Raw genomic sequence first — 21,955 nt, forward strand, 5'->3', positions numbered from 1 at the left:
CATCAACTGGAAGGGTCCTCCTAGACCTTAACATCAATATTCATTAAGGTCCCATCTGGCTCTGAGCCTCAGTTTCCCCAGCTTTCATAGCTCTCCTCCCTGCCCATGTTAGAGGCCTACTGTAAGGATCAAATGAGTAATTGCGTGTGAGGACCTTCATTCTAGGGACATTTTCTTGAATTATATATTTTAGTATATTTTCGTGTTCTAGTTTTCTGTTCTTTCAAGGATGCCAATCATGCATTGCCCTTCACATCTGTTAGCTTCTCTTTCATTGCTTTAATCTCTGTCATCACCAGCATTAACCGATTAACGCTTGTCAATGATTTGACTTTTTCGCCATGTTTCTTTTAGTCTATTTGTTGCACGTGGTGTGGTTTGGTTCCTGTATCGGTTAGCTATTCTGCATGACAGACAACCTTGGTGGCATGTATCATGTCACAGTTTGGAGTCGCAGGTGTTAAGATTGGTTAGACTGGTTCCTGCTCCCCATATCGCTCATGCACCATTGGACTACCCAGGGCACCATCTCATAATGAAAGGCAAGCACATCAGCCCAACTGTGTTAGCACATTTCAAGTCTCTGGTCGTTTCACATCTGCTGCTGTCCATTGGTCAAAGCAAGTCACATGGTCAAGCCTGAAGTCAACCGGCAGGTGCATACACTCCACCCACCATGGGGTGGGAAAGTATATTTCTCTCATGAAGGTGGAATGGGAGGAAGGGAATATCTGCTGCACAATCTAGTTTACCATAGTCCTCAATGTGTTTCCTTAGGTTTGCTAGTCTCTTTTCATCTTTGAGATCTTGTTTTAAAGTGGACCCAGGTTCCTAGTGTTACATAGTTTGAAGCAGCAGTGAGTGTATTAGGCAGCGTTCTCCAGAGAAATAAAATCAATAGGATATATGCAGGTATATAAAAAGAAATTTATTTTGAGGGATTAGCTCTTGCGGTCATGGAGGCTGAGAGTGCCACGATCTGCTGTCTGCAAGATGGAGGCTCAGGAAAGCTGGTGGCTAGGAAACCAAGACACAAGGAAGAGGTGCACACTTTGGAATTAGCCCAGGTTTGAATCCTAGCTGTGTGAACTTAGCCAGGGATTAACCACCCTGAGCACAGCTTTCTGTCTTGAAAAACGGCATCAGGATTCTTGGCTGCAAATGACGAAATTCCCTTTAGCTAAACAGAAAAGGAATTTATTCACGGAGATGAGGAAGACTCCCCCAAATCTTTGAGAAAACTGCTGAGTCGTTTTGGTGCATTGCAGTCAGGAATGAAGCCCACGCCCAACCACAGGCCTGATCTGGAACACAGAGCTCCTCCATCACCAGCACTGGGCTCCGACACTACCGCCAGAATCTCTGCTACCCTCTCCAGAAGCCACGCGCATCTGCTCCCACCCTGGGCATAACGGATCCCTGGGCCGAGGGCTCTTGTATGGCTAGCTCCCGTAGCCCGACCACTGGTGGGTTCTGATTGGTGGAGCTTAAGTCACATGACCACTGCAAGGGAAGCTGGGAGAGAAAATGGCTTCTCCCTTAGAGAGACTCGACTCTAAGGGAATTCATGATGCCAGGTGGCCAAAAAAGACAGATGTTTCCCACCCCACCCCCCATACTCCCTCTCAGGAAAGGCCAGGAAGATTAAAGGAGACAACGGCTCTGTGGATGATAAAGAGCAACACTTTTTTATTCCTCTAGTGACTCCCCAAGTCCCTTAAGCTCGTGTCCCTCCCACCCTCCCCCATGCACCCTCCAGAGGAGGGGACAAAGGCGGCAGTGAAGGAGGAGGAAGAGAAACACCTTTATTGGAAGAGTAGTGCGGACATCAGAAGGGATAAGAGTGAGAGAGCAGAGGCTGTGGGGGTCCAAAGAGCTGGTGCCTTTCTCAGTGCCCCCTCCAGGGGGCTGTGCAGAGATGAGCTGACACATCCTGGGCCAAGTCACCAATGAAGCCCTGTGATCCCTTGGGAGAGGACCTCCTGGGTGGAGAGGGAGGCAGGAGGCCTGGGGTTCCCACGGAGGGGGGAACCAAGAAGCCACCTGGTTTCATCGATCCATGCTATCATCCGTTGGGCTGGAGAAACATGTCTGTAGCAGCTTTTCACAGAACTCTAGCTCTTCCTAGATTGGGGGAAGGCAGAGTGGGAGCCCTGAGTGCAGAGGCCAGACCCTACCTCCAGTACTCTTGGCACCCAGAGGTGGCTCCTCTTCCCTCCTGGTGCCTAACCTTCTCTAACCACTGCTCAGATCCATGATTCACTGTTTCTCTTCTCACTGGTGTCTGAACTACTGAACTAGAAGCTGCCCATGTCACGCCATTGGTCTGTGCTCACATTAGCCCCCTTGGGCTCTTTTTAACTCCTAGATAGAGACCCCTGTCACTCCCTGCTCAAAACCCCTTTCATGGGTACAAACCCTGGAAGCCAAGAAAGAAAGCAGGTATTGCCCAATTTAAAAAAAAGAAAGAAAGAGATACTGATAGGTTGAAACACAAATATAAATGATAACTTCATAGCAAAAAAAAAAAAAAAAAAAAAGGAAACACAAATGAAAGAAAAACAAGTTGAGGGTAAAATATTTGTGATACATATCATAAATGGCTAATGTACTTAACACTAATAGAGCTTTTTAAAAAATCAATTGCACACCCAGTAGATAAATGTACAAAGGATATGAAGTAGCCTTCAAGGGTGGGGGCCCCCATAACTTGGCCCAGGGTCTGGCACACCAGAGGCTTAAGGGATGTCTAGGGGATGAAGGCAGAACCCACATGCTCCCCACCTGAAACCACAGAATGACGTACACTCTCCCCAGCTGGAACCCCAGGCCAGAATGGTCCCAAGCTATCCCTGCCCCACAGCTTACAGACACTTATCTTCATGGTTCCTGTGATAAGGTCTGGGTGAACAGCTGGGGTTGGGTATCTTGCCTCTCCTGGTCATCCCTACATCCAGTGCCCCTCTGGAAACACTTGACAATGTCCACAGAGAAATGGACACAATAAAATGGACATCCCAGGAAGATGGGCACGTTTCCTGCAGCATCAACATCTGGGCAGTAGGTACTTCAATGAATGAATCAATTACTTAACAACTGGTTAACTGAGCTATTCAATTACTTATGATTTATCATTTATTTGTTACTTATCTATTTAGTTATCTAATGAGTTATCACTGGTCTCGTTATCTATTTAATTAAATATCTCATGACTTGTTATGTATCACTTGATATTTATTATCTAAATAATTGGTTGTTATTTACCTTTTGTTATTTCTTGTCAATTTAATGAAATATTTAATCATTAAGATAGTTGAGTGATATGATGTGAATAATTATATTAGGTAATTTGGCTAATCATTCAATGACCCCGTTGCTTTGCTGTCCCCACCCCCATCACACTGACAGAGCACTGGGCAAGTGGGAGGCATGAAATGTTTGCTGAATGGACCATAAGTAAATGCATAAAGGCCTGAACCAACAGACCCTAGGGCCCCCAGTGGCGAGGACAGGCTGGCTCCTCCCACCTCCCACCACACCTGGTCCTCCTTGCCCCCCACCCCCTCCCCCAACCGCCGCACCTGGTACTCCTCGTGCTGTTGCAGCAGCTGGCAGCGGTGGCGGAGGAGCTCCTCCAGGCCCAGCTCAGGCTCCCGGCACTCACGCACGCCCTGTGGGAAGTCTGTCACCAGGCTGCAGGGAAATGAGAGCAACCCCTTAGAATGTCCCTCTATAGGTCTCATTGCCAACACGCCCACTGAACACTGCTGCCCCACATTGGCCCAGGGATGATGATGATTATTGGCATGGTGCCTGCGATACAGTCGACTCTCAGAACCTGCTCGCTCGGTAGCTCCATTCTGTCACTTGTTAGGCAATAATCCACTTGTACTGTGGGGGTTGAGGGCATGTAAGAAAGACTCTCCCCCTCCCCCCAAGCCACTGTGTCAGCCCACGCTACAGGTGAGGAAACTGAGGCTCTGTGATTCCTACTCCTCTCTGGCCCTACATCCTCGTGCCCACAGGGAAGGTCCCAACTCCTGGGTCCCTGGGGAAGAGGAGACTGGTGGGCTGGTTCCTGAGCCACTCCCACCATGGAGAACCCACCCCAGGCCCCATCCTCTCAGGGCCCTAGCGCACCTGCACAGGGCTCCAAGCACATGCTCGTGGAAAGGGCTGTGTTCTGTCCGCACAAGGGCCACCAGCTGCTGGACCATCCCCATGGAGCACAGGGTCCCTGGGGGAAGGGCTGGGGGGGTCAGAGCAGCAGCCCCACTGGTCTCCTACACCTACACCCTCCCTGGGATGTCTTTTCCCCCCCACTTCCCCATGCCTACACCCTCCCCAGGGCATTTGCTCCCCCCACTCCTGCCCTCCCTTGGTGGCTGCCCCACCTTTGTGTTCAGGGTGGCCCACAAGCAGGTTCTGCAACAGGAATGCCGACTTGACCTTGAGCTTCTGCACCTGCTGCTGCATGGCCCGCATCAACACGGAGAAGCCGTCCAGGCGGAGGAACTGCAGCAGCCCAGCCTCCTGCTCCCGGACAAGGCCTGGGGTGGGGCAGGGCCTTGAGCTCACTGTCACCACCATGACCACCACCATCATCATCACTATCACCATCGTTATCACCAGCAACATCATCGCCATCACCATCACCACCATCATCATCAATTTCCATGGACTTGTGCTATACAAGCAGGTCCTCAAACTCCTGGGCTCATGTAATCCTCCTGCCTCAGTCTCCCTAGTAGCTGGGACTACAGGCATGCGCCACGACACTCTGCTAATTATGCTATCTTTACTAGAGATGGGGACTCACTCTTGCTCAGGCTGGTCTTGAACTCCTGGCCTCAAGCGATCCTCCTGCCTTAGCCTCCCAGAGTGCTAGGATTACAGGCGTGAGTCACCCTGCCCAGCCTGCATTATCTTTTTTTTTAAGTATGTTTTTGAGATATAATGCACAATCCATAGTGTTCACCCTTTTAAGTGTACAATTTAGTGATTCACAACGTTGTGCAACCATCACCATTAACAACTCCAGAACATTTTCATGACCCCTAAGAGAAACTCCATACCCATTAGCAGTTACTCCCAACTTCCACTCCCCCACAACCCCTGCAACTACAGATCTACTTTCTATCTATTTGGACTTGCCTACCTGGACATTTCATATAAACAGATTCACAAATATGTGATCTTTTGTGTCTGGCTTCCCTCACTCAACATGTTTACAATGTCCATTCACATTGTAAATTTTTTTTATAATTATTTCTTTTATTTTTCTTTTTCTGACATAAAAAGAGCTTAGACATTCACACTGTAAATTGTACCAGTACTTCATTCCTTTTCATGGCTGCATAATATTCCGTCATGTAGATACAACACATTTTTTTAATCCATTCCTCTGCTGATGGGAGCATTATCTCTTTTTAATCCTCACAACTATCCTAGGGTGGGTGTTCTCAGAATCCCATTTTATAGATGAGGAAACTGAGGGCCAGAGAGCCAGACTATAGAGCACATGTGACCTTTATCCTGAGGACAATGAGAACTCCAGAAGGCCTCGGAGCTGGCCAAGAGCCAGCCTGTGGGTGGCATCTCCAGTAAGGCACCAGCTCTTGGATAAGCTCTAGGCCTGTGCTGTCCAGGATGGACAGAAGCTACCAGGAGCTTGTGGCTACTAGTACCTGACATATGGCCAGTGTGACTGAAGAACTAAGTTGTTCATTTCATTTAAGTTCAATACATTTAAGCTCAAAGTAGAAAATTGAAGCAGTGTAAAGTATTTTCCATTAAACACAAGTTTGTTGCCTTGGTACAACTATACTCCATGCCCACCGCTGAAAATTCATCGTCTGAATTGAGATGTGCTTTATTTGTAAAATGCACAGTAGGTTTTGAAGACATAGGACAAAAAGATATAAAGTACATCATTAATATTCCATACTAATTACATGTTGAAATTATAATAATAGTTTGGATATACTGGGTTAAATAAAATCTTATGCCTAGCACTCTGGGAAGCCGAGGTGGGCGGATCGTTTGAGCTCAGGAGTTCCAAACCAGCCTGAGCAAGAGCGAGACCCCCGTCTCTACTAAAAACTAGAAAGAAACTAGCTGGACAACTAAAAATATAGAGAAAAAATTAGCTGGGCATGGTGGCACATGCCTGTAGTCCCAGCTACTTGGGAGGCTGAGGCAGAAGGATTGCTTGAGCCCAGGAGTTTGAGGTTGCTGTGAGCTAGGCTGACGCCACGGCACTCTAGCCAGGGTGACAGAGTGGGACTCTGCGTCAAAAAAAAAAAAAAAAAATCTTATGAAATTTAAATAAAGAAACAGGCCTGTGAAGAAGGGAAGACATGAAGACCCCACACACACTATCAGCAAGCACAGCCTGTTGGCTCTACCTGCAAAATGCACCAGGAGTGGCCACTCCCCTTTACTCCGGTGGTTCCTCCTCCCAGGCATGGCTGACGGGGGGTGGGGTGGGAAAGGTCATTCTGTGCTGGGGGCTGTCTTGTGCACTGCAGGATATTGAGCAGCATCCCTGGCCTCTACCTACTAGATGCCAGTAGCCCCTCCCTCCCAGTTGTGACAACCAAAAATGTCTCTAAACATTGACCAAGTGTCCCCTGGAGGACACAATTGCCCACATTTGGGAGCCACTGCTTTACTTCCCACCTCAACCTGTATCTCTTGCCTACATTATTACCAAAACCTCCTAACTCACCTCCCACCTCCCATGCACCCCTGCTGTGCTCACCCCCTTTTCTGTTCAGGAGTTGCAGTATGGCTGCCATGGCTTTCAGAGTGAAAACCAAAGTCATCATGGTGGCGGCCCACACATCTCCCTTAAAAAAGTTATGCTTATGCAGCGCTAAAAAGAAATGAGCTATCAAGCCAAAAAGAGACACGGAGAAAGCTTAAATGCATATTATGAAGTCAAAGAAGCCAATCTAAAAAGGCTACATTCTGCATGGTTCCAACTATGTGACATTCTGGAAAAGGCACAACTATGGAGACAGTAAAAAGATCAGGGAGGGATGAACGGGTGCAGCACAGAAGATGTGCAGGGCAGTGAAACTCTGCCTGATACTGTAGTGGTGGACAGATGTCATCACACGTTTGTCCAAACCCACAGGATGTACCACACCAAGAGAGAAGTAAACTATGGACCGTGGGTGATAAAGATGTGTCCATGTAGGTTCATCCATTATAACAAATGCGCCACTCTGGTGGAAACGTCAACTATGGGGGAGTCTGTGCGCTTGGCGGAGTAGCTGTATGGGAACTTTCCATACCTTCCACTCAATTCTGCTGTGAACCTAAAACTGCTTTCAAAAACAAGGTCTTGATCTCGCCTCTGGCCCTCTCCCAGACCCACCACTCTCTCTCTCTCTCTCTCTCTCTCTCACACACACACACACACACACACACACACACACACACACAGCCATCGGACCCCTCCCTATCATCTTTGTGAAAGCCTTTCCCTGTGCAAACAAAGAGCCACTTCTAAGTGGCCTCCAGGGATGGGCAGGGAGCACAGCTACATCACCGCCTCAGGCAGCAGGAGCCGATGGGATGTGCCCTGCAAAGGCTCCTAGCACAGAACTTACCAAATGGTAGCTGGACAGCCACATGATGGCACTGAATGGTAGGTACACTTTAAAATGGTCGTGTGCATTTTACCTCCAAAAGAATGAGAAGGCACTGGAGCTCCCATAGCTCCTGCCTGCATCTTGGACAGCTTTGCTGTGGGGAAGCCAGCCACCCTGCTGTAAGGACACTCAGGCAGCCCGGGGCTTCTTGCCAACAGCCAGCAAAAACTAGCTAGCCACAGGAGGTGCCACCTTGGAAGTTCCCATACCTTAGAGGGGGTTTGTGAGGGTCAAATGAGGTGCTACCTGCACAGGCTTAGTGAGGTCAAACCTTCAGGGACTGGAGCTCCTGCTGACAGCTGACCAACCTCATAAAAGACACAAAGCCAGAAATATTCAGGTGGGCCACTCCCTCATTCCTGACCCACAACGGACAGAGGCAGGTCAAGGCACAGAACAGTCAGGATGGTCTGCTACTGGTTAGGTACAAAGGTACAAAGGAAAAAGTGGAAGGCACACACCACACATTTGTACACACCAGGCATCTCACATACATATGTCACACACACACCCTCACCCCCCCACACCCATACAACCCCCTACACACATACACACACATACACACCACACATGCCACCTACACACATATACACCACACATACCCTCACCCCACATATATGTATACACACTGCACATCCCACAGGTATATACCATGCACCCTACATACACACACATTACACCCCATACACACCACTCCACACACACACCCACAACTCACATACACAAACACTATACACTCACACACCATACACACACCCTCTACATGCACACAATATGCTTATAGATATGTTAAAATCTCTGGTAGTAGAAACTGGTGTGAGAGTGGTTTTCTCTGGGAAGGGGATCGAGTAGGTCGGGGACAGGGGCTTTTCACTGCGTGCTCTTTTCACCTGTTGAATTGTCAGTGATGTGACTATCCACAGATTTTTAAAAAACATTTACTGACTTCTTTTTTAATATGAGTTATTAAAAGAAACTGTAATGCCAGGCACAGTGGCTCATGCCTGTAATCCTAGCACTCTAGAGGGCCGAGGTGGGCAGATCGTTTGAGCTCAGGAGTTCAAGACCAGCCTGAGCAAGAGTAAGACCCCATCTCTGCTAAAAAAGAAATACAAAGAAGTTAGCTGAACAACTAAAAATATATAGAGAAAAAATTAGCCAGGCACGGTGGCCTGTAATCCCAGCTACTCGGGAGGCTGAGGCAGGAGGATCGCTTGAGCCCAGGAGTTTGAGGTTGCTGTGAGCTAGGCTGACGCCACAGCATTCTAGCCCGGGCAACAGAGTGAGACTCTGTCTCAAAACAAAAAACAAAAAAACTGTGTCCCCCCAACTCCCTCGCTGTGGCTCTTGGGTCCTCAGACACCAAGTCCTCCTCCCTGCTCTTCGTGGCTAAGCCACCCCTTCTTTGTCTGTCCATCTGTTTCTCCCTAGTTTTGGCTGTAACTTTCCAAATGCTGCCTCCTCCAAGCGTCCTTCCCTCACCTCCCCAGAAAGCTTCCTCCCTCCAGGAATGTGCACCTACCCAAACCCTTCCAATTCTCCCAGCCTCTGCACCCTGGGGGCCGCCATCTGCCCGTCTGGTGGGGTAAGGATACTGAGAGACCAGGGCCCAGGATGCACAGGGGCAGGGGAGAGAAAGAGGGAGTTGGGACCCCTCTCCCACCCCCCACTTCAATGCCCACATAGGCTGCTGCAGTTAAGAAACAGCCAACCTCAAACAGATAAGCACAGCGTTGCCATGTGACCCAGCAACTCCACTCCTAGGTATGTACCCAAGAGAAACGGAAACAATGTCCACACAAAGACCTGTGCACTCTTGTGTTCACAGCAGCACAGGAGCCCAGAGACAGAAGCAACCCAGATGTACAACACCAGATGGCTGGATGAACAGGGTAACACATCCATACGGTGAGACATTACTCAGACATGAAAAGGAACGAAGCACCAATACAGGCTGCAACGCGGATGAACCTTATGTTGGGTAAAAGCCAGACACAAAAGGCCACACAGTGTGTGATTCCATTTGCATGAAACGTCCTGGACAGTTGAATCCTTCCAGACAGTGGATGCAAGCTTACAGGGGAGAGGGTGCGGGGAGGGAGCGGCGCGGCTGCTGATGGGTACACGGTTTCTGTTTTGGGGGAGGATGAAAATGTTCTGAAATTAGATAGTGGTGATGGCTGCATAACCTTGTGAATATACAAGAAGTACTAAATTTATACTTTAAACAGATGAATTGTATGCCCTGTGAATTATACCTCCATAAAATTGTTTTAAAAAAACAAACACACACAATTAAATAGGAGTCCTAGCGTAGCACAGGCACAGACCAGCAACCAACACACAGGAAGAAACCGCCTGGGCTTGGACCCAGCTGTGTGTCCTCACTGGGCCTCTCCAGCCTGACCCCTCCTCTGTGTGGAGGGACTCGGTCATCACTAGCTCAGAGGCATGCATGAGGAGAGAGGAAGTTAACACCTGGCACACAGTGTGCCCCACGGGCCGGTCCCTGACCTGGCACCTGTCTCCCAGGAGGCAGCGTGGTGGAAGCACAGGCCCGCTCTGCCCCGTGGAGCTGCACAACCCTGTCCATGCCTCAGTTTCCTCCTCTGTCAAGTGAGGACGAGAAGGGTCCCTACTTCACAGGGCTGTTAGGATACAAAGGACTCACGTACGGCCGTGGAGCTCAAGCGAGGGGCTCTCTGCGATGCCTAGAGGCATGTTTGGCGGTCATAGCTGGGGGTGCTAGTGTATTCCTAGTGGGTGAAGACAATGTCCTACAGGACAACTTCCAAGGCAAGAATAAACTGGCCCCAAATGCCAACAGTGCCAGGCTGCAAACCTGTGCCGTGTGCAAAGCACTCACGCTGGGCCAGGACGGCGTCGCCTACCCAAGGCTCCTGTGTCAGTCCATGTGCTCTCTGGCTAGCAGGGGTTTTGGGCGAGCTCACCACTCCATTCCCAGCACCCAGCACAAAGTCACACAAGTACAGGAATAAATGAATAAAGGAAGTGCCTTTCCCTCCGCCCCCAGCAGATCCCTGCAGGACCCACCTCCGTAGGCGGCTCTGGCTGGCCCCTCTCCCAAGAGCCCAGCCCCCCCACCCCACCACTGCCACCCCCACCCCCTCAACACTCACAGGAGATAGCGAAGAGGGCCTTGACGCGCACCGTGTCACAGGCATCGCGGTCGAGCAGCCGCAGCAACTTCCGCAGGGCGCCGAGGCCTAGCACCTGCTCCTGGATGGCCGCCACGTTCTGACTGCACGTGCCGATGAGCTGCGCCGCCCGCCACCTCAGCCCTGCAGCCCCTGCCTCCAGGTATCGGCCCACCAGCAGGTGCATGCCAGACAGCTGGCAGAAGTCTGTGCAGCAGAGAGGGGAAGAGAGAAAGGCTGGGACTGAATGTGTCTCCCTCTCCAAAAAATTTCACAGGGTGACATCCTAAGCCCCAGTATCTCAGGATGTGACTGTAGTTGGAGAAGAAGCATTTATTTATTCATTCATTCATGTATTTGAGACAGGGTCTCATTCTGATGGGGCATGTATGTATGTATTTATATTTATTTATTTGAGACAGGGTCTTGCTCTGTTGCCCAAGGTAGAGTACGGTAACGTCATCACAGCTCACTGCAACCTCAAACTCCTGCGCTCAAGGGATCCTCCTACCTCAGCCTCCCGAATAGCTGAGACTACAGGTGTGCACCACCACACACAGCTAATTTTTTTCTGTTTTCTGTAGAGATGGGGTCTCACTACATTGCCCAGGCTGATCTTGAACTCCTGACCTCAAGTGATCCTCCCACTTCAGCCTCCAAAGTCTGGAGATGGAGTCTTTAGAGAGGTGACTAAGTTAAAATGAAGTTGCTAGTGTGGGCTCTAATCCAGTCTGACTGGTGTCCTCATAAGAAGAGGAGATTAAGACATGGAAACACACAGAAGAACCACCATGTGAGGACACAGGGAGAAGGCAGCCATCTGCAGGCCAAGGAGAGAGGGCTCAGAAGACCCAACCCTGCCAACACCTTGTTCCTAGACTTCCAGCCTTCAGATCTGGGGGAAAATAAATTTGTTGTTTAAGCCAGAAAGCCTGTAGTACTCGGTTATGGAAGCCCTAGCAAACTAATACACCAGGTAGGCCGGGAGGGGCAGGCCAGCTCCCACAGGGACCTGCCTCCAAGCCCTGGCTGTCTCCAAGCACCCGACCAGGGGTCCTCCAAGGCTGGCACAACTCAACTCCATCAGCATTTGGGGCATTAGGGTCCCAGGACCATTCAATGCCAGCACTGACCCCCTGCATCTTTGTGACAATCAGAATGCCCCCTGAAGGAGAGCCATACACTAGACCAGGGGTCAGCAAGCTGTGGCCCACCACCTGTCTTTGTAAATAAAGTGGTCCTGGAGAGCGTGGTGGTTCCTCAAAAAGTGAAACACAGAGTTCCCATGATCCAGTAATTCCGCTCCTAGGCATAGACCCAAAGGAACTGAAAGCAGGACTTGGATACTTGAACAGCATGTGCACAGCAGCACCATTCACGAATGACCAAATGTCTATCAGTGGATGAAGGGATAAATAAAACCTGGTCTTTCCATACAACAGCCACAGAGAGAATGAAGCTGACACGTGCCACAACATGAATGAACCTTGGAGACATGAAGCTCAGTGAATGAAGCCAGACACAAAAAACCACGTTATAGGATTCCATTGACATGAAATGTCCAGAACAGGCACATCCACAGAGACAGAAAGCTGAGCAGTGGTTGTCAGCCTGGGGAGAGGGGAGAATGGAGAGTGACTGCTTTATGGGTATAGAGGTCTCCTTTGGGGGTGATGGAAAAGTTCTGGAAATAGAGGCTGTACAACATTGTGAATATACTAAATACCATGGAAGTGTAGTACACTTTAAAATAGTTAATTTTATGTTATGTGACTTTTACCTCAATATATAATAATAGCTCAGTGCGATGACTCACACCTATAATCCCAGCATTTTGGGAGGCCAAGGCAGGAGGATCACTTAAGGCCAGGAGTTCAAGACCAGCCTGACCAATGTCTTGACACCCCATCTCTACAAAATATAAAAAATTAGCCAGGTGTCGTGGTGGACACCTGTAGTCCCAGCTACTCAGGAGGCTGAGGCAGGAGAATCACTTGCTTGAGCCCAGAAGTTTGAAGTTGCACTGAGCTTTGATGATGCCACTGCACTAGCCAGGGTGACAGAATGAGACCCTGTCTCAAAAAATCATCATCATCATCATAATAATAATAAATGGGACAAACAGTCATGTGGGAGAATGTTCCCCTCAGCCCATCTTCATCAGCATCGTGCATCTTTTTTAAGAAAAAAAATACACACACACACACACACACACACACACACACACAGGGAGGAAGAGAGAGACAGAGAAAGAGACATCAGGGAGGAAATGGTGTCTTTGGCTTTAATTCTCATTTGGTTACTAATAAGGTGTAAAAATCGCTGCTGCTGGGATTGGAGACTCAGCACAGTGTTTAGCACAGTGCAGCTGCTCAATAGATATTTCCTGAACAAGCGAAAAATGAATGAAAGAGCAAAGTCGTTATAAGCCATCCTGTGGATTGGAGGGGAAGTTCCCTGCCGGGATAAGTCTGGGAAACACTGGGTAAAAGCAAGCTGGAGGGGGCTTTGCTGTAGGTCTTCTCAGAGCATCCAATGAGCTCCCTCATCACGGGTAGGAGGCCGTCCCAAACTCTCAACAGCCCCCATCCAAAATGAGAACACCCGACTCCCACGCACTATAGGCTACGTTTACTCTGCGCCTGGTGCGCAGTGCCAGGTGGTTCTCTCATCCCAGCCTCACCAGCCTGCGGACAGAGGAGGTAACCAGGGGTTCAAAGAGCTTCAGGGACATGTGCAAACTCACATGCACAGCCCAAACTATGTACCAAGGAAGTGATGCCCCAAATCCACATCCTTAACGACCACACCATTCCGCCCCACTAAATCCAAGTGGGGTCTCGCTCGGCACCCGCCTGCTCAAACCTTCTGTTGGCTCTGCTGTATTTAGAATAAACCCACGGCACCTCCCTCGGTCTGTGAGGCCCTGCACTTCCCAATGTTTCTCCTACCCCTGGCTCCTCACATGATCTGATCTGCCTCAAGGGACTTGCCGCCACCCCTGAACACATCAGGAAGCGTTTCCACCTCGGGCCTTTGCACTGGCTGTGCCCCTGCCTGGAATGCCTTTCCCAGAGATCACCCCACAACTCACACCCTCACTTCGGGTCTCTGACCAAACATGACCCCTCGGGGAGGTCTTCCCTGCCCACTCTGCCTCAAATCACCTTTTCTCTCATACTCTATGGAGTGGCAATAGACACTCAGAGGACTAGGAGAGAAATGGCTGGTCTCAGAGTGTATCCAGGAAGTGGTGGACCGAACCTGCCACTGGGCTGGCTGCGTGGGGTGAAGAAGGGCATCCTCGAGGCAGTGTAGGGGTAGAGGCTGGGAAGAGGCTGGGAGGCCAGGAAGGAGGCTGGTGGTGTGGTCCCCTAGAGAAGGGACAGGGCTGAGGTGCAGGGGGATGTGGGGGCAGAGGGGGCAGGACACCCTGGTGTGGTTGGGGTACCTGCAGCATTGTCCATGTTCTCACACAGGTCGGCCAGCAGCTCCAGGGCCCCCTCTCGCTCCTGCTGGTCAGCGGCCAGCTCGGCCTCACCGGTCACAGGGGGCATGGGCTGGGACAGCACTCGGAGGCAGCTCTTCATCTGCTCCACCTCCTCCCGCTGGCCCCGGAAGGCAGCCGACATGGCCTCCTGCAGCCACTGACGCCTCTGGGGGATGAGGGTGGGGAAAAGAAGCAAACATCTATCAGTAATTAATTAGGGAACAACGGCCATTAATAATGACAGCCAACATCTGAAGGCTGACTGTTCCTCCAATCAACAAATATCTACTGAGCATCTTTTATTTTATACAGACAGAGGGTCTCACTCTGTCACTCAGGCTGGAGTGCAGCAGCACAGTCGTAGCTCACTGCAGCCTGGGTTCAAGTGATCCTCTCGTCTCAGCCTCCCTAGCAGCTGGGACCACAGGCATGCGCCACCAAGCCCGGTTAACTTTTTTTTTTTTTTTTTTGAGACAGAGTCTCGCTTTGTCGCCCGGGCTAGAGTGAGTGCCATGGCATCAGCCTAGCTCACAGCAACCTCACACTCCTGGGCTTAAGCGATCCTACTGCCTCAGCCTCCCAAGTACCTGGGACTACAGCCATGCGCCACCATGCCCGGCTAATTTTTTCTATATAGATTTTTAGCTGTCCAAATCATTTCTTTCTATTTTTGGTAGAGATGGGGTCTCACTCTTGCTCAGGCTGGTCTCGAACTCCTGACCTCGAGCGATCCATCCGCCTCGGCCTCCCAGGGTGCTAGGATTACAGGCGTGAGCCACCGTGCCCAGCCTGGTTAACTTTTTAATTTTTTTTTTTTTTTTGTAGATACAGGGTCTCGCTTTGTTGCCTAGGCTGGTCTTGAACTCCTGGCCTTGAACTCCTGGCCTCAAGTGATCCTCCTGCCTCAGCCTCTCAAAGTGTTGGGGTTACAGGCGTGAGCCACTATGCCCAGCCTGAGTATTTTTTTACTCAGACTCTTTCTAAATACTGCAGACACAGCCCTAAGCCAAGACAGGCAAAAGCCCCTGCTGTGTGCTCACCATTCTGGTGGGGGAGCAGATAAAGAAAATAAGCAAAACATGTAGCACGTGATATGGTGATATGACAAGCGCCACACGGTCAAGCGGACAGTGGGCTGGGGATGGGGAGTCCCGAGGTGGGGCTCCAGAACTAAATGGAATGGTCAGTGAGGGTCTCAGGGAGGTGATGTTCGAGGGTAAAGCAGTAGGTAAGGGAGCAGCCCAGGCAGACACCTGGGAGAGAATATTCCAGGCAGAGGAAACAGCCAGGAGGCCAATGTGGCAGAAGCAGAGTGAAAGGGGGAAGGGACAGGCGAAGGGAGATTACTGGGGTTCTTGTGGACTGTTGTAATGACCTGGGAGGCCCCTCCGAATGAGGTGGGGGAGCTGCCAGAGGCTCCCAGCAGAGGATTGGTGACACTTCCATTACTGTTCAGAACAGACTGAGGGGAGGCAAGGGTCAGTGTAAGGAGACTCTGGAGAGGCTGGGTCTTGTTGAGCAGGCAGGAGAGAGGGAGTGGGGAGGAATGGTCAGGTCCTGGACTTTGTGTAAAAGAGCCAATACGACATTCTGAGATAACAAGGTGTGAGGCAGTGAGGAGTCAAGGATGACTCCAAGGCTTTTGTCCTGAGCAACCAGGAGGACATGGGGAAAATGGTGGGAAAAGCAGGTTTGGAACAGGAGTAGAGATTAGAGATCATTCCTGAGCATGTTAAGTTTGAGGGATCTATTATAGGTCCAAGGTAAATAATAAATAGCCAACCTAAAATTCAGGCCAGAGGTCCAGCCTGGACCAGGATTTCTCAGCCTTAGCCCTATTGACACTTTGAGCTGGATAGTTCTTTGTTGTAGGGGCATCCTGTGCACTGTAGGATGTGGAGCAGCATCCCTGGCCTTCACCCACTGGATGCCAGTATCACCCTCCCTCTGAGTTGTGACAGCTAAGAATGTCTCCACACATTGCCAATTGTCCCCTGGGGAATAAAATCATTCCCATGAAGAGCCACTGGCCTAGAGATCTAAATTTGAGACTTGTTAGGGTAAAGCCCCAACACATGAGATCACAAAGGAAGTGAGCAAAAGTAGGTAAGAGGCCAGGTGAGGTGGCTCATTCCTGTAATCCTAGCACTTTGAGAGGCCGAGGTGGGAGGATGGCTTGAGGCCAGGAGTTTGAGACCAGCCTGAGCAAGAGCAAGACTCCATCTCTACAAAAAACATAAAAATTAGCCAGGCATGGTAGCGTGTGCCTGTAGTCTCAGCTACTCAGGAGGCTGAGGCAGAAGGATTGCTTGAGCATAGGAGTTTGAGGTTGCAATGAGCTATGATGATGCCACTGCACTCTAGGCCAGGTGACAGAGCGAGACCCTGTCTCAAAAAACAAAAAAAAGAAAGTAGATAAGAGAAGAGACCCAAGGACTGAGTCCCGGTGCACTCCATTATTAAGAGGCTGGGGAACGAGGAAGAACAAACAGAAGACAGAGGAGAACCAGAGAGTAAGGATGAAACCAGGAAACTATGTTGTCCCAGAAGCCAAATGAAGAGATTCAAGGAGAAGGGAGTAATCAAATGCTGCTATTAGCTCAAACGAGATGAGAGCTGAGAACTAACCACTGGAATTTGGTTTTTCTCAGCCAGGCCAGGTTAAGTACTCATAAGAGGGCTCCTTAGTTATAGACTGAAGATCAGATCTCAAGAGTGTCTGAGAGGACAGTCCTAAATAAATTTGGACAAGCTGTTTAATGTTTTTCTACCCATTTGCTTTCATGAAGGTTCAGACATCATGCATGTAAATGGATTAGCACGATGTTTTGTGTACAGTAATTGCCAAATAAAACAATATAAAAATTGCTATGCATCTTCAAAACAACTCCATAAGGTAAGTATCATTATTATCCCCACTTTACAGAAGAGAAAATTGAGGTACAGAAGAGTTGTGACTTACCCAAGCTCACACAGCAATCGGCAAAGCATGAAGTCAAACTCAAGCAGTCTGTCCACACAGCCTGTGCTTCTTTCATGAAAATAAGCTGCAGCCTTCCCAAGAGCTGCCTAAATGCCAGGCACCGTGTGCAGCCCTACTAAAACTGAAACCTCAGAACTACCCTGTGAAGTACTGTTATAATTACTATTATCATCAATTTGCAAATGAAGAACCTAAGGCTCAGAAAGATTAAGTAATACACCCAAGGTCACACAGGTGGACAATGCTGAATCCAGGTCTGTGGCTCTGGAGATCTGTCCCCTCAGACACTCTTGAGATCTGACCTTCAGTCTACAATGACCCCATCTAGCACAAATACAGGCTATTATGTCTTCACACCTGTTCTGCCGCCTCCCACCCAAGATGACCTCAACTTATAACTCTCCAAGCCACACTTCCCAAGACACTTCTGTCCCCAGGCCCCTCATCTTCTTGGGTCCCCATCATTTACCTCCTCGCTCATGGGTTCTGGAGGGGGGTCTGGCTCCTCAGAGCCCGCCGTGATGGCCATCTGCAGCAGGCCTTGGAGGTTACGTGGGGGCCGGGGATTGCCGGAGCCCCCCGCTGAGGAGCCGCCGCCACCCCCTGACGAGCAACCCTGAGAGGCCGGGGGCAGCGCCAGCGGGAGGCGGCTGCCGCTGGAGCCTTCGTCCGCCATAGGCCGTTTGTGAAGAAGGGAAGAATGTGTTAGAGGGAGAAGGTGGTCACCGCTGAGGCAGCTCTGACGTCCTGACCGGTCAACTCCTGAAGGTCTGCTGAGAAGGTGGCATTTTAGGGGAGCTCGGCGCCCCACCATGGCCCCAAACCACTCTGCCCGCACACCCCTTAACCACAGCCCCCTTTCCTTCCTTCATACCAACAGGACCCTTCCCCAAACGCATAAGACCCTCCTTCCTCCCTAGCAACAGGCCCCACCCACACTCCCTGGCAACAACCCCCCCTCCTCCATCTCCACTACGTTTCCATCTCTTAGCAACCCCACCGCCCCGCCTCTACAGCAACAAGCCCTCCTTTTGGTCTCCTTAGCAACAAGTCTTCTCCTTCCTCTCAGAAGACGGACGCCGGAGCGGGGCGGATCTCACCTACCCGGGTCCTCGAGCCTCCGCCGCTCCTAAATACAAAGTCGCCTGCACCTGACGCTACTGGGCGCCGCCATCTTGACCGGAAATACGCAGGTCTTACGCGGAAGTTCCCGGCACACCCACCCAACTTCGGGTTATGGAAGTGGCTAAGGCTGCTTGCCAGGCTCTTACGCCCTTCCCACCTGGCTGGATACTGCACTCGGCCCCGCCCCTCCCAGTCAGGCCCCGCCCCCCAGGTTCAGGCTACACGTCTAAGCCCCGCCCCCGGCCCAGTTCTCGCACTTTAGAGTCTTCGCCTCCTGAGGTTTTTTGCAAGTTCCATCCGTGTCCTGACGTAGAGGCCCCGCCCCCAGGTCCGGTTCCACCTCTAACCCCGCCCACACCCATGTTTCCCGCCCTTGTTCTAGGCCTTTCAGCCTCTCCCAAGTAAGCCCCTCCTCTTCCTAAGCCCCGCCCACAAGCCCGTCAGGGCCCCGCCCACCCCGTTGCAGTGGTACCTAACCCTTAGGCAGGTTTGAGCCTTGCCTCCCAACTCAGATTTTCCCCTCCGCCAGGGCCACCATCCCATCTTCTTTCTACTGGAGCCCTGACGTTTCCCTTCCACTATCTGACTTACGCAGCCTTAGGTCCACCACCACCCCAGCCTCAGTTTCCCCATTCGTCAGGTGGGTCTCCCGTGTGGACCGTTCTTATCACCCAGCCTTTCCCTCATGGACTCTTCCCTATGTCCTGCCAGGTGGAGAGGAGGGAATTCTCCAGGCCTGGAGCCAGGAAGCAAAATGCCCCAGAGCTAGTGTCAAGATTCAGAGCGCCAAAGGAAGGGGGTTGCTGGGGAGGCCTTGATGCATGGATGCACCGAATTTGGGACTTAGGTCTGGGAATGTCCTGGGACGGGCCTGGGCTGTGGAGGTGTATCCCTTGAGCTGGGCTTAAAGAAACCTTTGTTTTGGTCCTGGTTAGAAGGCTTTTTCCCTCCCAGAAAAGGTTGGGCTCAACTTCAGGTGGGCCTACAGTCACAAATGTATTGAGCACCTGCTGGGCCTTGATTGTGCCAGGGCATGTTTTGGGCAAAAATGGGAAGACCAAACAGATAAGTTGTGAGTGTGAGTGCAAGTGGGTGCACACCCACGTGCATGTGTGTGTGTGTATGTGTGGTGTTTGTAGAATTGTGATATCAGGTGGTTCTGTGTACGTGGAAGCCCTATTATGTTAGTTTTCTATTGCTGCTGTTAGCAAATTACCAAATACTTGTTGGCTTAAAACAGCACACATTTATTTATTTATTCATTTATTTATTTTGAGACAGAGTCTCACTCTGTTGCCCGGGGTAGAGTGCTGTGGCGTCAGTCTAGCTCACAGCAACCTCAAACTCCTGGGTTCAAGCAATCCTTCTGCCTGAGGCTCCCAAGTAGCTGCGACTACAGGCATGTGCCACCATGCCCAGCTTATTTTTTCTGTATATAATCTTTCTATAATACATATGCACATATATATTATTATATATATTATTATATATAATGCCACATATATGACATGTATACGTGTAACATGTAATTGTCTATAATATGTCATATATGTGAATATATGAATAATATGCTAGCAGCCTAGATGAAAGTTCTCACATACTCTATAAAAGCCATAGGCTTTACAATGACCTATAGGGAGGATGATCATATATTATAATTTTTCATCTGTAGCAGACAATGGGAGCAAAAAGGGGCTCATTAATAGTTACAGAGCTCACATCTGTAATCCTAGCACTCTGGGAGGCCAAGGTGGGCAGATCATTTGAGCTCAGGAGTTTGAGACCAGCCTGAGCAGGAGCAAGACCGTCTCTACAAAAAATAGAAAGAAATTAGCTGGACAACTAAAAATATGTAGAAAAAATTAGCCAGGCATGGTGGTGCATGCCTGTAGTCCCAGCTACTTGGGAGGCTGAGGCAGAAGGATTGCTTGAGCCCAGGAATTTGAGGTTGCTGTGAGCTAGGCTGATGCCACGGCACTGTAGCCCAGGCAACAAAGTGAGACTCTGTCTCAAAAAAAAAAAAAAATACTTACAGAGTACCAGACATAACCCAAGACATATGGTTATGCTGCTTCTGAGACCTTATATGTCCCACTTCCTCACCTCATTCCCTCCTGCACTCCCTTGCTCACTCTCCAGCCACAATGGCCCCTCCAATGTTCCTGCGACACACCAGACACACTGCTGCCACAGGACCTTTGCTCTTGCTGTTTCCTCTACCTGGAATGCTCCTTGCCCTATATCCGCATGGCTCAAACCCTAATTCCTGGACACCTTATCTAAAATTACACCCCCCTCAACAAACACTTCCTAACCCTCTTTACTGCTTTAGTCACTTCCTTAGCTGGGACCATGACTATCTAACATACCACATATTTTGCTTGTTGGTCTTGTTGATTATCTGCCTCCTCCACTAGCATGGAAGCCCCACAGGGCAGGGATTTTTGCTGATTTACTTCACTGCCATATCTTACCAACTGGAACAGTGCCTGGCTCAGATTTGGCACTCAGTAAAGACTTGTGGACTGAAGGTTGTTGAATAGGGGACTTGGGAATCTCACAGGAGCCAAAAGGCTCCTGGATACACTTTATAGGGCACTTCAGAATTAAGTAGGTGCCTAACACCTTCAGGTACCTGACATAGAAGAGTCTATGGATTACGTGGAAAGCAAATGGGGGCTTGTGGATTACTCAGGGGCTGAGCACAGATCTGCAGGTGTGCTACAGTGGGGAGGTATGGATTATACTGGGGCCCACGTAAAGATCTAGGGGACCCTCTGGCAAGCACAGAGAATACACAGGAATCTGAAAAAATATACAGGGGGTTCTGGAAGTTTCTCTGTAGGAGCAAGAAGTGTCCTAAATCACCCCGGGCTTTGGGTAGATATGGAGCCCTGACACTGGTGGGGACACAGACCTTGCCCAAGGAGACCTGGGTTGGCAGGCTTGGGGGGGCTGGGAAAACAGAGCTGAGACTTGGGTCAGCAACTCCCCAAATGCTTTCCCTTCTCTGTCTCTGTCTCCTTCATTCTCTACTTTAGTCTGTCCTACCTGTCCTCAGCATCTGTCCCTCCACCTGTGTGCACCTCCTCATCCCCTTGCAGTCCCCCCCCCTCTCTCTGTAGGTCTCTTTCTACATCTCTCTCCCATCCCTCTGTCTCCCCACATCTTTCACTCTCTCTGTCCCTGACTCTGCTTCTACAGCTTTCTCACCATCTCCCTGTCCCTGTTTTCCCTGCTTGCCATTCCTTCCTTTTCTTCTGTCCGTGCCCATCTCTGCTCTGTCTCCGAGTCCCACCCCCTGCTCTTCCCCCACCGCTTGCCGCAGTCTTGTCTCTAGTGGTCTCCATCTCTCTCGCTGTCTCTGTCTCTGCGTCTCTGTGTCAATCTGCATCTCTCTTTGTGGACCTCCGTCTCTGCCCCTATCTGTTGGGTCCCCATGTCGCTCTCTCCATCCTTCCCTCCATCCTCTCTTCTTCCGCATCCCTCCGCCCCTCCCTGCGTCTTCCCACCTCCTCTCCATCCCTCCGGCTCCGAG

General features: G+C 50.3%; 1 protein-coding gene across 6 annotated transcripts; it reads right to left on the bottom strand.

Annotated features, from left to right (window-relative positions):
* Positions 1-1,785: 1,785 nt before the first annotated feature.
* Positions 1,786-18,737, bottom strand: HSPBP1 (HSPA (Hsp70) binding protein 1). Of its 6 annotated transcripts, none has more exons than XM_045532788.1 (8): positions 18,675-18,737; positions 17,762-18,062; positions 14,271-14,475; positions 10,802-11,026; positions 4,395-4,550; positions 4,141-4,237; positions 3,582-3,693; positions 1,786-2,124 (listed from the first exon to the last, which is right to left on the bottom strand). In XM_045532788.1, the coding sequence occupies exons 2-8, from the start codon at positions 17,966-17,968 to the stop codon at positions 2,050-2,052; spliced, it is 1,077 nt and encodes a 358-aa protein (XP_045388744.1). In that variant the 5' UTR covers positions 17,969-18,062; positions 18,675-18,737; the 3' UTR covers positions 1,786-2,049. The 6 variants fall into 6 exon arrangements, with proteins under 6 accessions (XP_045388744.1, XP_045388742.1, XP_045388740.1 ...); XM_045532786.1 differs by lacking the exon at positions 18,675-18,737 and adding an exon at positions 18,393-18,628; XM_045532784.1 differs by lacking the exon at positions 18,675-18,737 and adding an exon at positions 18,393-18,543 and having other exon boundaries at positions 17,762-18,065.
* Positions 18,738-21,955: the final 3,218 nt, after the last annotated feature.

The sequence above is a fragment of the Lemur catta genome, chromosome 19 (genome assembly GCF_020740605.2).
Source record: "Lemur catta isolate mLemCat1 chromosome 19, mLemCat1.pri, whole genome shotgun sequence".
Classification (NCBI taxonomy): Eukaryota; Metazoa; Chordata; class Mammalia; order Primates; family Lemuridae; genus Lemur; species Lemur catta.

Coding starts and splice junctions, on each gene's coding strand:
- HSPBP1 (XM_045532783.1), bottom strand. CDS start 18,106: ATGGTGGGGCGCCGAGCTCCCCTAAAATGCCACCTTCTCAGCAGACCT. Junction 3,694..4,140: donor GTGCTTGGAGCCCTGTGCAG/GTGCGCTAGGGC, acceptor ATTTCCCTGCAG/CCTGGTGACAGACTTCCCAC. Junction 2,125..3,581: donor AACAGCACGAGGAGTACCAG/GTGCGGCGGTTG, acceptor CCCCCAATCTAG/GAAGAGCTAGAGTTCTGTGA.